The 15,152-nt window shown below is 40.9% G+C and overlaps 3 protein-coding genes across 7 annotated transcripts; 2 read left to right on the top strand and 1 right to left on the bottom strand.

The window, feature by feature from the left end:
- Positions 1 to 505: 505 nt before the first annotated feature.
- On the bottom strand, positions 506 to 4,090 carry zgc:194242 (uncharacterized protein LOC100005854 homolog). Of its 4 annotated transcripts, none has more exons than XM_068733096.1 (5): positions 4,007 to 4,090; positions 3,130 to 3,320; positions 2,065 to 2,321; positions 1,578 to 1,758; positions 506 to 1,391 (listed from the first exon to the last, which is right to left on the bottom strand). In XM_068733096.1, the coding sequence occupies exons 3-5, from the start codon at positions 2,317 to 2,319 to the stop codon at positions 1,189 to 1,191; spliced, it is 639 nt and encodes a 212-aa protein (XP_068589197.1). In that variant the 5' UTR covers positions 2,320 to 2,321; positions 3,130 to 3,320; positions 4,007 to 4,090; the 3' UTR covers positions 506 to 1,188. The 4 variants fall into 4 exon arrangements, with proteins under 4 accessions (XP_068589197.1, XP_068589198.1, XP_068589199.1 ...); XM_068733097.1 differs by having other exon boundaries at positions 3,130 to 3,389; positions 4,007 to 4,063; XM_068733098.1 differs by lacking the exon at positions 3,130 to 3,320.
- A 290-nt stretch (positions 4,091 to 4,380) lies between these two features.
- On the top strand, positions 4,381 to 8,801 carry etv7 (ETS variant transcription factor 7). The gene is made up of 8 exons (XM_068733094.1): positions 4,381 to 4,632; positions 4,883 to 5,030; positions 5,154 to 5,318; positions 5,403 to 5,579; positions 7,147 to 7,290; positions 7,637 to 7,779; positions 7,920 to 8,020; positions 8,119 to 8,801. Exons 1-8 carry the CDS (start codon positions 4,600 to 4,602, stop codon positions 8,282 to 8,284), a joined length of 1,077 nt encoding a protein of 358 aa, XP_068589195.1. The 5' UTR covers positions 4,381 to 4,599; the 3' UTR covers positions 8,285 to 8,801.
- A 340-nt stretch (positions 8,802 to 9,141) lies between these two features.
- Positions 9,142 to 12,998, top strand: pnpla1 (patatin-like phospholipase domain containing 1). 2 transcript variants are annotated; one of them, XM_068733263.1, is made up of 9 exons: positions 9,142 to 9,806; positions 9,888 to 10,120; positions 10,251 to 10,316; positions 10,401 to 10,613; positions 10,939 to 10,999; positions 11,184 to 11,390; positions 11,674 to 11,791; positions 12,405 to 12,527; positions 12,715 to 12,998. In XM_068733263.1, the coding sequence occupies exons 1-9, from the start codon at positions 9,599 to 9,601 to the stop codon at positions 12,773 to 12,775; spliced, it is 1,290 nt and encodes a 429-aa protein (XP_068589364.1). In that variant the 5' UTR covers positions 9,142 to 9,598; the 3' UTR covers positions 12,776 to 12,998. The 2 variants fall into 2 exon arrangements, with proteins under 2 accessions (XP_068589364.1, XP_068589365.1); XM_068733264.1 differs by lacking the exons at positions 12,405 to 12,527; positions 12,715 to 12,998 and having other exon boundaries at positions 11,184 to 11,380; positions 11,674 to 11,785.
- Positions 12,999 to 15,152: the final 2,154 nt, after the last annotated feature.

Here is a 15,152-nt window from a genome sequence, read left to right as displayed (position 1 = left end):
CAGCAGTCTGTTAAAAGGCTCTTGCCTGGTGTGTATCAGGAGATTAACCCAGTATGCCAACATTAACTTCACTGTCCTGATCCTCAAAGGAATATCTCCCAATACCATTTGAATTGCTGATTTTCTTCTTTTTTTGTCTAATGGCGACTGACATCCAAAATGTTGCTTTACCGCCAAATACTGGATTTAAATTGAAATACTGGGTTTAACCCTTACAAACTGTTCATATTTAATGCCTTCACAGTATGGTTCGGGTCAATTTTGACCCAGACCAAGAATTCCCTCATAGTAAGTGTCTATACCCAATTTTAAACTACAGATCTATTCAGAATGTCGAAATAGCCTATGTCTCATTAATACATGTATGATTAATCCCTAACAAATGTTTCAGAGAGCAGGAGAGAGTGCATTTTTTAAGTTTTACAACATTCGTTTTTGGACAAAAACATCTATTACACATTATCATGTCCTGTTTTACATAAGACACAAAAACATAAAAGCCATCATGACTTAATATATTTTATTGAAGTTGAAAATAGCATGAACATTCTGGAACTGTTGGAATTTATAATACAACCATATGTATTCATTGCAACCATTAAACCAGTGTTTCAAATTTGTTACTTTGTAGATTATTTAATTACATTGCAGGTGCAGATCTTGTGTCTGTGACAAGGCACCCTCTGACCTGTGGATGACTGCTGTTCCCTTTGTGCACCATGATCACTCCTGTGCTGTTTTACTATTTCACTGTTTCGAGCTTCCCCCATGCCCCTTCAAAGACCAGCAGGTGTCTGTCTCTGCGGGAACCTGGGCAAATGTCGTGGGAACACAGACAGTTCTTGAGGTCCCCCTTGACCTCTGTCACCACTGTCCCATAAAAAAATACATACAAACATGGCCTGTACAGTTTCACAGTTTCAAGATTCCCTAAAACCACCATTTTCCTTGATTTGACCCACACTGGTAGATCTAAAATCCATCTCAATAGATACGGGTCAAATTTGACCCGAAACAGCCTCAGTGCACACAAATGTGTAGCACCTGTTCAAAAGTATAAACAAATATATTTTTTGTGTATTTTGGGTCACTTTAGTCACAAATTTCTCATAAATGTAACCATACAAAACCTACTAATCACAAAAGCGGACACACTGCACACAATCTCAAACTTACAATTTTTGGATTTCAATCGGACTTTGAGGCAGTAGCATAGATAGCTTGAACAGTAATGTGTTTGTGCTGTATGTCTTCCATTCTGACATCAGTGAAGCCAGTGTCTCTCAGAGCTGTCATGTAGGCATCTGGGCGCCAGTTCTCCCCTGGCAACACTCGCTTTGCTGCGATAGCAGCAACACTTGACAGCCTCAACACGGTCACCATCACACTGCCTGGGTGAGTTCAGGAGAGAAAAAATGAGTGACTATCGTACAGAGCAGCATTAATAAAAGACAGCGATTGCTCAGAAAGTCAAAATTAGGAGTAGTACAATAATTCTGAGACAGGTTATATTTTGAATAACAAATGTGCTTCGAAGTTGCACATTTGCTGGTCTTACTGACAACTTCATGTCCTACCTGGTTTCATTACACGGTGTATCTCTGTGGCTCCCTTCCTGAGATCAGGCCAGAAGTAGTAGCAGTTACAATGAAAGACTCTATCCACAAGGCTGTCTGCCAGAGGCATTGCTGCTATATCACAGTGGTGTAGAGTCACTTTCCCACTGGCAACAAATTCCTTCAATCGCTCACTTGCAGTCTGTAAGAACAGAAAAAGAGAAATATTCTACTCTTCCAAAAGTGAGTCATGTCTGCCCCCAGAAATAGGCTACAATACAGTCCCAGACTAGCAGCCTAGCTGAAGTTCTCCCAGCTTTTGTCTATGATTGCTGTGTTCCTTACAGAGAGGCTTGCAGTATGTGTATGGCTAGGCATGGTAGAAGAGCTTGTTTATGTGATTTGTTCTTTTAAGACACTATGTTTGTAACAATCATCAAGCCATGCATGTGATAAAGAAACTCTAATTGAAATACTTTATTCCATTCTGTCAGTATCCATACTTCACCTGATGCATGTATGCTGAGTAATCCACCCCTATAAGGTGGCCTGTGGGCTCTGTGAGCAGTTTGGCTGCCGACTGCAGACCCAGACCAGGGCCGTGACCCAGTTCCAGCACTGTGTCCCCGGGTTGGATCCCACACAGCTGCACAGCACTCTCTTCAAGAATGTGGTTGAACGCTTTGAGGTACCTACCGACCAGCCACCCTGCCACTGTACGCGTCGGGTGGCCCAACTGCTTACCCAATTTTTCAGCCCACATCACTGGAGAAATATGACAAAGAAGACAGTTTTATACAGGTGGTTACAAAGCTATTTCAGAGATTAACAACCACAGAATACAATGCAAATCATTGTAACTTGCATAGCCAGTGACCCCATGTTTTACAAATATTGTCTAATAAGCACTGGTTTTCTATTAGAGTAGGGATTATAAGGGTTAAAATGCATTCAAATATTAGTATCACTGCTGCCGTTGCTTGCACTGTTCGTGCTGTTAGCACCGTCACCCATTGCCGTGTTGAGAGCCTCGTCAAACAGACCTCATTCATAACTCAAAAACAAGCAGCAATGTAACGTTATGCAACTGGAAGTCGTCTTATGATTCACTTAATACAATCGTGCCAAATCAAAAAAGTTGTTTGCCCGCTTGGCAGCGCCTGAGTAACGGAGAGGTACAGTAGTGTGAATACTGGTAGTTCTATTAGGGGACCGGTAGTGGTGAGTGAGGAGTAAGCAGGCATCAATGGGAGTACAATACTGGCAATAAAAGGTGTTTAGGGAAAGTGTGAGTCACAACAACCAGGAGAGGTCCTTGAGCATGCAGCCATAACTGGGCACCCAAATAATTATGCAGTTTGCTGCAGAATGCGAGATTGGCTGTGGACAGACACAGAGGTGCACACTCTGTCACATACATGACTGAACACATTACCTCTCCCCAGGCTTACTCTAGGCCAGTGGTTCTCAACTGGTCTGGCTGCTGGACCCACCGTCACCCCTTAATGACAAGCCACCACCCACATTTTCAACTTCTCAAATGTCTCTAATGAAAAGATGGAGCAGTTTGAACCTGAGCTGAAGATGTCCTCTGCAGTCGTAGTAGTAGGGAGCTCTCTTGTTCCCGTCAGTCCCCGTCTATGTCTGTAGATTCGTCCATTTGTAATGCAAAATGACCGCTTGCCTTAATTCAAGCTGTGGTCTGTTGTTTGACGTCATCCGACATGTCTTCAATTCTCAGAGGAATAGTTTTCAGTTTATCCGCTGCGGATTGATCCAACAAATGCCGCTTCAGTTTTGACGGCTTTCATGCTTTCTTGAGCCAGAATCTCGCTGCACAAAACACACTTAGGTTTTTGTCCTCAATGTAAGAAAATCCATATCTCATGTAGTCGGTGTCGTACTTGCATTTCGCTCAATTAGCATGAAAACAAACTTTGTGGGTGTTCTTCTATACTGTGAAATGGTGGGTGCGTATTAGCATTACAAGGCATTAACGCCAAATACTGTTAAAGAGTGTGAATATCTCCGCTGCATACAAAATTCCCTTCAAAATAAAAGTTTTTGCAGAAAACGGGTCTACGACCCACATGTGGGTCACGGACCCACCAGTTGAGAAACACTGCTCTAGGCAGAGCTAATGAAAAAAAACTGCTTTACTACAAGCTATACTAACATTACTTCAAGGAACTTCCATTTTGTGTTATTATTGGCGGTCCCTGTGGACAAAAGCGGAAGTGATCACGATCACCGCATTCCCTTTAGAAAACTGTCAATTTGACTACACCAGGGTCTGACAGTCTGCTTCGTGCAGTCCTGGTTTTGGTTCTCCTGTGCCTCCATATGTAGGCTAATAGTAAGATCATTTTTCTGCATGCATGGTCTTTACTTAAATGTAGATCGCTGAATACTTTTATTTAAAGACGGTTTTGTATACTTCTACCGCTTACCTAGTTTGTCGCGCGACGGTGTGCTCCTCCTGTCTATAATAAACTCAGTCGTTGTTGTCTTTGGGCTGAGGAGGAGGAGCTCTGACGACTATTTCTGCTTTATGGGCGCACGCACTGCTCTGTCCTGTGGTTTGTCATTAACTTATCCACACTCAACTTTTTATAATCATTCCCAACACAGGATTTTTGCATCCCGAGATTAAAATCCCGAAAGCTATTTTTTTCCACACTTAATTTATATACGATGCAATGTATGTAACGCCCCAATAAATATGCTGCTGGATCGCACTCTGATCAAGTGCAGTCAAATGTTGTTGGAAATGTCCTCCGCCAATGCTTCCTCCAATCAGTCTATTTTGCACACACCCCCTGCAAGGATTATGTTTCTTTCGTTTTCATTTCCCGGAAGGGTCGAATGTGAAAATAGTGGAGTAGTAATTTTTGTTAAGTTATTCTTTCTTCATTTAATATGGAGTTTGGGGAGGTTTGATATGGAGTGCATTTAATTTATTGGACGAGTTATAGGTCTGCTTTTAAGGAAACCATCCATTTTTTTTCGTACAGTATAGTCGAACAGATAGAAGAGCATTTCCATGGAGAACATGTCTCCGTCACGTTTGGTCAAGGTAGGTTAAGGTCACAGTCGAGCAAACCGGTTAAACAGTGTGTTGACTTACAAAAGCAGGGAGCCTAACTAGAATTTTTTTGGGAGATTTTTTGAGAGCTTTTAATTTTATTCTGTGGCCGGCTGCTAAGGCTACTGAAAATTGAACCTTTATGTAAAAAGGTTTTAAAATCCCTCTTTATTGTTGTTTCTGTACTGCCACTATTTAATTGATGTATAATTGTACTTGCATGTGTGTGGATGTTTTTCAGCAAGAAAACAGAGAAAACAGTCCTCCATCCATAATGCATGGAAGGCAAGCTAACGTTCCTCTCAGTGTGCATCATTCCCCTCCTAACCAGCTTCCCTTGATCAGTCCTCCCACACAGGAAGACCTGTGGCATCTACCTGGACAACTGCGTGAGTCTCTCTTACCTGGAAAATATACCACTCCATCAATATACCACTCCATACAACAAAGTAGACAAGCACAAACGCCTCCTGTAGCAGTGTGATTTTAAATTTTCTGCATCTGTTTTCTAGGTATAAACCCATCTCTGTGGGACAAGGAGGATGTTGGCCACTGGCTCCACTGGGCTCAGAGGGAGTATTCACTGCGCCAGCCTGAAAAGAGACGCTTTGAGATGAATGGGCGAGCTCTATGTCTGCTCACCAAGGAAGACTTCAGACGCCGCTGCCCCAGCTCAGGTAGAAATTAGTGTGCATGTTCTGCAGGGTATGCTGACTGGTTTTAAGGCTGTGTTTTCATATGCACCCCCTTCTTTACTACAGGTGATGTTCTATATGAGATCCTACAGTGTGTAAAACAGCAAAGGAGAAGTGTTGTCCGTGACCGCCCAAATTCGTCTCCCTCCCTGGAAACTGGACCCATCCAGAACCCAGTCAGCTGCCAGATACCCCCTCAGAGTGTCCAAGAGCCTCAGCCTCCCACAGTCAATGAAGTCCAAGGTCAGCACTTCATTTTTAAACATATAGCCTCCAGAATCAGTTCTCGGAGTGAAAAAATGGCAGAAAATCTATATTTCTGCCAGCCAATGGGGCACAACAGAGACACTCGCATACAATAACTTACACGCGAGGTCGGCCCGGCTACGTTAACAAAGAAAAGAGAAGCTCGGATTTCATTACATTACACAGAAGCAGAGCAACGTCAGGCTCTGCTCAGGTAGACATTACTCCACCATAGCTTTATATTGCAAATAGTTGTTATTACAAATGTAACACCTTTAAACATATAATATACAGGACAGATCTGGACAACAAACTATTGACATCGAGGTCAGATTCTTATGCAGCCTACTGTATGCAGAGTGCATGGCAGTGCAAAGAACACACATATATCACACAGACTGATTGTTTGAGTTAATAGTGTAGCAAATCAAACTTGTTTATCCTGGTTGGATTGTGGGCGCTACTTTCTGATCAACATGTGCAAACACATCATGCAGGAATTTATGCTCTCTCAATGTTTCACTGCACTTGTAGGCACATCGCTCAGCTTGTTATTCACAAAGTGGAAACCTTGACTAATGCATGCTCACCCTCAACCCATTTGACCAGCATGAAGGTTGATGGTTCATGCAGTGGTGGGGGTAAAGAAGTAACCATTATGTCAAAAGCTATGTAATAGCCCTGTGTTTAAAAAAAATGATATAACAGTACAATGAATGATTCTTAATCTGAAAACAGCCAATTTTAGGGTGCTAAATTGTTGTCAGCAGCATTTTAATGTTGTTTATGTTAATGATGTTGAGAAGTCTCACCACACTGTACACTGTTACAGAAGGTAGTTTATTAAACTGCAGTGCATCATATATAATGTGCTTAGTTTTCCATGTAAAACCTTTGTTTGAAGCTGCATATATCAGATGAATGGAAATCTAACGTACTAGCACCTCAGAACTGTGCATGACTACAGGTCCTGAGTAAATTTAATTTGCAACTTGACACTATTGCTTCGGACATATTACCCCCCCAGTAGAAGAGTACAAATGCACACAAGTTTGCCTCTACCATACAAAAGGTGCTTTCCAGTGTAAGAAGTAGGTTGTGTGCCAATGAGTGTTCTGTGGTTACTTGGAAACAGTGAATTTACAACTCCAGAGTCCAAAACAATGACTTAGTGCTACATACTGTATGTAGTGAACTTTGTGTTGTACATGCCTTTGGTAAAGCCATTCATGTAAAATGTTGAAACTCTTGTAAAAACACTTTTGCTTTCAGTTTAGCTCTTTGTTACAGTTCCTCACAATCCTCTTTCACAGTTCCTTTCCCTTTGACAACTGCAATGTCGGCAGTAACCACCATGACCAGCTAGTCGGAACTCATGTCACCTCTCAGAGATTGTCCCTTGATCTTTTGCTCTTACTCTGATCCACTCACACATTCTAGTGGGAATCACAAACAACAATATCAGAAACACAACATCCTGCAGTTGTAATTATTTGCTGTGATGTCTGACTTCATGTCCCTCTGTCTTTGTTTCTCTGTATCTTTCCTTCTCTCTCTCTATTAGACGGATCAGCAGCTGTCTCTCCATTGCCCCACAACCAAGTTCAGTGTCTTCCCCAAACAGAGAGTGTAATCCAGCAGCCGCTCAACCTGTCCAGTCGAGAGAAGCCAAGGAGCCCACTGCACAAAGCCAACGGCCGTATCCCAGGTAACTTAACTTATTTACAGTTGTACCGCAGTTTTCACCCGAAAAATATACATAAACATATGTATATTGTTTGTGAAGAGGTGCACAGCTATGTTAAAGGTTGCAAATCCTTTTTTAAAACCCCAATAAGCAAGTTTGACCACTAGGTGGCAGAGAAACTCCTCAACACAAGAGTGACAAGCTTATGGATACATGCATGCTAACATATGAACAAGGCTTTGGAGTTGTTTTTGAAGTTAATCCTTTATATTATGGCTACTTAATAGAACTTTAAATACCAATAATTGATGATAGTATTACTAGTTTTTGCAACATGTGTCTTTATTGCTGTTTTAATCATGGCCAGAGTGTAGACTGCTGTGGGACTATGTGTATCAGCTTCTGTGTGATGACCGTTACCAAGCATACATCCGATGGGAAGACCAGGACAACCTGGTGTTCAGGGTGGTGGACCCCAACGGACTGGCGCGTCTCTGGGGAAACCACAAGGTGAGCCCAAATGCCTGTGTGGTACAGCTTACAGGCACAATGAACTCAGAGGTGGAGACGCAAAACAGCAAAAACAGGACATGTTAGCAGAGTAAATGTTGCAGTACAGGCCGTTGATGATGTGTGATCTCTTTTTACAGAACCGAGACAATATGACCTATGAGAAAATGTCCCGGGCTTTGCGACACTACTATAAGCTCAACATCATCAAAAAGGAGCGAGGACAAAAACTCCTCTTCAGGTCTCTGCCTCTTTGTCCTTGTGTCATTCTCCCCCTGGCTTTTCCCCACAACAACACATTAATTTATTGTCATTGCCATCTTCTCTGCCTCCCCTCAGGTTTCTGAAACTCCCAAAGGATACCAAGAAACCACAGGCTGACGCCGCTGAGTCTCCAGAACACACTCAGGAAGGGGACTTTTCAGACAGCAGTCCTACACATGCGTTCAGTGAGGACCATTTTGAGGTTTCCCCTGATCATGCTTCGCCACAGCATCCACCATAGAAAACAAAAGTATTGATTAAAAGTCCTAAATACATGAAGAATACAACAACACAAATTATTACAGAATAGAATGGAGATATGTGTTCCGAAAATTACCCATGCATGTACAGGTTTAACAAAATGCATTGTTGAGTGTATTTTTTTCAGAATAATTGCATTTTGATATTGCTTTTCATTTTGCTGTGAATCAGTGTATGTACCACTGAGATCAGAACGAACACTAACTGACAAGGAAAATTCTGAAAGAAATCCCATCAATATTCAAACAGCCAAATGAACTTCATAACTTAGATTTCGCAGGCATAATCACAATACAAAAAATGCTCTTGTTTTCATGTTTTTCGCATTCAAATTTATTGTGTTGTGGGTTAAATGACACTTTGTACAGTGTGGTATAGCCTATAGGTTAATTGCTAATGTTTTTCCAGCTTACAATACAGTAATTTAGTATTGCATATTTTGTATGCCATCATGTAAAAAAATCAATAAAACATCGGCGATAAATGTTAATCATGAATTTGATGCGCCCTGTTGTTAGTGTTTCTTTAAGTTAGTGTCTTATGAGACATCCTTTCTGAGTGAGAATTGTTGCCAGTGTTATGGTCAAACAAGCTTATTTGGGGACTTGTATGAAGTGTTTTGGTGGTGTCACAAACCGGGTCGCACGGCCATGACAAAAGAGTGAGATACACAGCCAAGCAAAAAATCCAAATGGGTGTCTCAGGAAGGAGAGAGGGAACAACTGAGACTGGAGAGGGTTTTCAAAAGAGTGCACTGGCACACAGGACCCATGTGTTGCCTGTGTTTCCACTCTGCTGATGACCCTCTGCCATGCCCACCTCCTATACCTGCAAGGACAGCAGCCACACACACGGAGTAACAGGCAGACACAGTGGTTTGAGTGTGTTCTCCAACAGTTGTCCTTTTGAAGACACAATCTTGTAAAATCCTACGTTTTCCTTTCTGTCTGTGCTAAAATAACAAAAGAAGGGGCCTTGTGTTAATATGTTTATGAAGTAGTATTCAATAGAAACCAGCCAACATCTTAGCTTTATGGACTTAAAACGGATACAAAGTCATGAGAGAGTTGTATGTTTTATGTATCACATGGGCATGACCAATATAGTATGTCTAATTGAGATTGGTTTAAAAACACTGATTGTGAAACCGTCACCCACTTTCCACTGGATAACTCATCTCAGCCTGTTTTGACTCTGTCTGCTTTCAAGAAGCAGGGATTTTTGCCCCAGATTTAATGTTTTGCACCAGCTACAACTTTAAACTTTTAAATTGATAATTCACATCCTTTAGAAAATGGCGCCAGGAGTTTCCAGTTGTCATTATCGCGAAGTTCCTCGTTCCGTCTCCTTTTCTGGATCTGGTTTCCTGGCCACCTACCAGTTAGGGGTTGCCCAGTGCTTCCTAACTTATGCGCCGTGGATACTGAGCACAGCACCTTGTGTCCTGGGTGCATCTGCAGGGTCTCTGGTAGCAGCTGCTGTGGTCTGTGGAATGAGCATGAGTAAGTGACTTTATCTTTCTTCTATATCTACTTCTGTTGAATGTCATCACAGTTTCTGACTCAACGTCTTCTATTTTACAGTTACTATTCGGGATGAGATGCTGTATTTTGTCAAACAGATGAAGGCTTTTACATTTGGACCGTTTAACCCTTCAATCAATGTTTTCCACTGGTTAGAGCATATTTTATACAAACATCTTCCCTCTGATGCACACCAACTGGCCAATGGGCGTCTTTCTGTGTCTATGACACGCCTGAGTGATGGCAAGCATATTGTGGCATCTGAGTTCCAGTCCAAAGAGGATGTAGTGCAGGCAAGTTGACACTGCAGATTCACACCCTAATTATTTTTAAGAAACCTGAGCAGGTTATAAGCGATAAAGAAGAAAAACACTTTTTTAAGAATACTTTCCCGAATAATTTCAAATCCTATGTTTTCCTTAGGCTTTATTATGCAGCTGCTTTGTGCCTGTGTACTGTGGTATGCTGCCTCCAACCTTCAAAGGAGAAGTGAGTTTTTGATCGCTTTTTCAGTACCTCACTTTGAGCCCGCGGTCTGATCTGCACCATAATGTATGTGATCTTATCTCACAGTATTACGTGGACGGGGGTTTCAGCAAAATGCAGCCAGTGTACGCTGTACCCTACAGTCAAACGTTGACAGTGTCTCCATTCTCTGGAGAGATAGACATCTGTCCCTCCGACACCCCGTGCATGTGGGACATGGTGGTGAGTGGCAGCACCTTGAAGGGTAACAAGGCTAACAGCATCAGGATCCTTAACGCGCTCTACCCCATGGCTTTAGAGGTTAGACCCATTCCTCAACATGTTTCAAAATGAAGACCGAGAAATGTGTTTGTGCTTTATAACAATTTGGACTCTATTGTTGTAGTGTTGAACACTATTCAGGAAATCAGATTTTTTTTATTCCTGTGCAACATAATGACACTATATAATAACGCATAAATATATCTATATATCAACCTAAATGATCCAGTGAATTCTGTATCTGCAAAATCATAAGAGACCCTATCATACACATATGTTGATAAATCCTTGTGAATTAAGAGCACGTGTCCTACAATAACACTGTGAAGGATAATTTTGTAACACTTTTATTTGTGCCCTTTAGACTCTGGAACAAGCCTACCACAACGGATACAAGGATGCTATTCATTTCCTTCTGTGCAACGGTGAGTCAACAGGGCAAAGCCCTGCGTAATTGTGCTGAAGATAGCTGTTAGAAAGGCCACTTGGATATATTTGGGACATCTGCATGCAGACCTCATCTCCTTTATAGATAGGCTACTGTTCAGTTGTGTTGTTAGTTTTGACCAACTTTCTTTATTCCTCTTCACGTCTTTCCCTTGTTTGCAGATGTTGTCTCATATTTGATGATACAGAAAGAGCCCCAAGGGCCCTTTCACTGTAACCAAACTGCCATAGAGGAGGAGATGAAGGTGGACAAGCTGACATCTTTCACAACCAATAGACGTATGCAGAGGGGCAGCCCTACTGAGGAGGAAGTGTACGGAAATCTACCAATTAAAGAACCTCTTCTCCATTTTGACATGGTAAAGAATGGTATGGCTGACACACACACACACACACACACACACACACACACACACACACACACACACACACACACACACACTACAGCCTGCTCTGATTTCCTGTTCAGATGAAAAAAAGAAAAATGAATCTGCACTTTCTTCAGAATATGTAAAGATATAATAAAAAATAAGTTAAAAATAGCGGGCACTCAAATTTGTCAGTTACAGTATCGCTAGTTCATTTCACAACTAAAACATAAGAAAAACATTCAGATTGTTACACTAAGCCTTTGTGAACATCTGTGTTTCAGTTCTGCAGGGCAACATGGTGACCTATCTGAGCATGTTTGGACTCCCTGCAAGAATTTTGTCCCACCTGCTCTTACCTCTTATGCTGTCATTTTATGCACTGCTCCAAAGTAGGCACAGGTAATAAATACACTGAACACACCTTTTTTTTCTCAGATTTAAAAAGGTTCAGTTTAACATTTTGGGAATTACGCATTTTTGCTTTTTAGGCAAGAGTTAGAAGAGAAGGTTGTTACCACTCCCTTATTTGTCTAAACATGGAGCCGATTAGCTGAACTTTTTGATCTTCAGACAGACAGGCTAGCTATTCCCTCCTGTTTCCAGTCTTTTATTTCAAGCTAAGCTAACTGGCTGTAGCTTCATATTTAACGTATAGATATAGTGGTATCAATCCTTGCATCCGTTCTTGGCAGGCAAGCAAATAAGCATATTTCTAGAGGAATCCATGCATTTACACCCACTAATCCATACCAATTCAACCCACATCATACTTAACCATGGCAAGTCTATTACATTTGCATTCTTTAGGTTAATTACCCAATATTTAATGACAGAGATCCATCTAACCCATAACAATTATAGGTCAATATCTACACAGTGCAATTTAGCTAATATTGACAGAAGGAGTTTCTATCAAGACATGGCATTCTCAATGACAAAAAAAACCCTGTCATGGCTAATCTGACTACAGTAGGTGTACAGTATTTCAGTGAGTCTTTTCTCTCTCCCCCAGACTGGAGTTGTTGTTCTGGCAGGTGTTTGAGTTTGGGTTCTGGGCTTGGCATGGCCTGAGACATTTTACATTCTTCTTTTTCAACACATGTGTCTATACCCTCAAGAAGAACATACAAGACCGGTAATACTGCTTCTAAGTTGAATCATTAGTCTGCATATTATGTTTGATGCTTTCTGAATTACACCTTACTCATTTTACTAGAGCTTTTTGAGATCAGTTGTTGCATACTGTATACTGATATTTTCTTTATAACATCTCATGACCCGACTTGACTTGATGAAACCTGACTGGATTCATCTCGTTTCAGGGTGATGCTCACCATCCTGCTGTTGCAGTGGCTGATTACAACACAATTTGGGGCTCCATAGAGGCACGCTACTCCTCAATATAACTTTCTTTCTTCCGCCCATTGAGAAGATGTCATTCCCCATCACAGGATAAAAAATGACAGTATATGTAAAGAGAGCCGCTAGCTTTTATTTTTAGCTGAAATACAAACACTGTATTCTTTGTATAGCTGGTCACATGTATTTTGTAAAGTTAAGCTGTTTTATATGTGCATGTTGCCATTAAAGACAACAATTAAATGTCTCGAAGATTGGCTTTTGTTTGATTTAAAGGGGCTTTAATTTATATGTGATGGACCTTCCAATCCACTAGTTTCCTGGCTCTTTTTTTTTTTTTTTAAATGTACAGGTTCTGGTCGTCATCAGCTTCACTAGCCAGACCTGGGAAGGTGTAGTTTAGTGGATAAATGCTCGCCACCTTCCCACAGAGTTTTCTTTCTTGGCTGACATACCTGCTGTTTGATTTGTTTGCTTCAGACATTTTCAGACATCCACACAAGCTTGCATTAGTGACTTTCCACATTTGTTCTGTTCTTTTTGGTTACTTTGTAAATAAATTTGTATTTATTATTTTTCTTCTCATCTGGTTTCGCATTTTTGTTTCATATCTAATCTGGTTAAAATGTTTCTATTCTTTCCTATCACTGTATCAGTAGAGTGCAAACCTCCATTAACGCCTAGCATTAGTGGTAATATTACAGTCAACATTGTCCTGAACATGTGGTAGAATAGTTGCAGTACATAAGCTAATCAAACAGACATCAAAATCACAAGCGGCATATGACAGAAAACTTTCATGAGCGTAACTAATGACCAAACTATAGTGATTTCTGTTACCAACAAAACAAGTCACTGCTGACGGAACACATTATGTAAGTGGTTCATCAGCTGATTGAAGTGTTAAACCATCCATTTATACGTATTAGTTGTTTTTTTTAGTGGAACATCCCAGACAAAAACATCACTTGCAGTTTAAATGAAGTTGTGAGTTAAGCTCCAGGGCACTCGTCTAGAGTGTTCCTAATTTCAGTTCCTCATGGGCGGTGCCAAACCGTCCTGTGATGTGCTGTTTGAACACTGCAGTCTTTCTCTCCTTGCCCCTTGAGAGAAAGCTTTCACTACTGCACTGCTACTGTTCATTGATTTGATATTCAGCCTCCGGAATGTCCTCATTTCCTTTTTAGAAGTTGCGGCGAGGTCAGCTAGGCAATGTTAGGCGTCACTCAGTGCTATGACACTTTTGATGTTGAAAGGAGCAGAAAACCATTGACTTCCTTTTCCCTCCAATGTAACCAAGATCACAGTGCTTTTGGAATCATACTGCACATGAATAAATGGGGCTCCACTTATTTGTCTTGTAAAGTGTTTTTCATTTTTTGTTTTAAGCTATGCGTGGCCGTTAGCCTTTACCCAGCCTATGCTGTTTCAATTTGAGAAACGTTCAGTAATCAGTCAAGGCCATTCCTGAGCTTAACATCTTTTAACAGCTGTACATTTAGATACAGACTACTGCTCTATGGGACAATCTTCTTCAGGCCTGCAACAGCTCATTCTGACCCAAAAATACTTGATTCTGATATTGGTATGATGGACATGGTCATTTTGGTGACTTATACGTATAGTGACTATTAACTTTCTATTTAGTCGTTCTTTATTCAAAAATAGGGAGTGGCTGGATTCATTCTGCCATAAATATATTCTTTTGAGATATGGGGGGAAGGTAAATGAAACTGCTTTAACTGTTAAATTTAAGAGTAAGGTCCAAAAACAGTCTTAACGCTGAGGAGGACTCATTTATATTGGCCTTCTCTCTTTCTTATCATTTCCCAATTACAATGATTGAACTTACTTCTTGATGATGTTGACAATAAATGTTTGGACATCTGAAATGCCATTTCAGAAAACACTGACAAGACAGAGCTTTGAGCACAATGGAGCACAACCAGCTTGACGGGAATTCAACAAGTGCTGTGACATCAGAAAGTCTACCAGATCTCTGGGCTAAACTGGGCCTGGAGAGAACCAAACATACCAACATAAAAAACAAGAACTTTAGTTCAGTGATTTAGATTCAAATTTGTACATTGCACCTGCCGCCATTTATAGCAGTATACTTTTTAGATGAATGAACCATGTGACTATTTTAAGATGATTATTTACAAGACTAGAAATTACACTTTTGAATCCTTTATTTGTTGAGGGCTTCATTAGCTGACTGTAAATCCATTCTTGATCCGTTTTTATCAGCTGTTAGCAAAGAAAATAGTTTGTCTTTTGACCACAATTCCACCACATTCACACTTTTTAAAAGTATTTTTCTGGCTTTGTCTATGCCTTTGACATACAGATATGACAAACATTTTTGGAATATGTCCCCGGTCAGACATAAACCAGAGAC

This window comes from Cebidichthys violaceus, unplaced genomic scaffold (assembly GCF_023349555.1).
Source record: "Cebidichthys violaceus isolate CVI_PGR_0920_01 unplaced genomic scaffold, fCebVio1.0.p SCAF_6, whole genome shotgun sequence".
NCBI classification, from domain to species: domain Eukaryota; kingdom Metazoa; phylum Chordata; class Actinopteri; order Perciformes; family Stichaeidae; genus Cebidichthys; species Cebidichthys violaceus.
The sequence above is the reverse complement of the archived record's forward strand: the minus strand, read 5'-3'. Positions and strand labels throughout refer to the sequence as shown.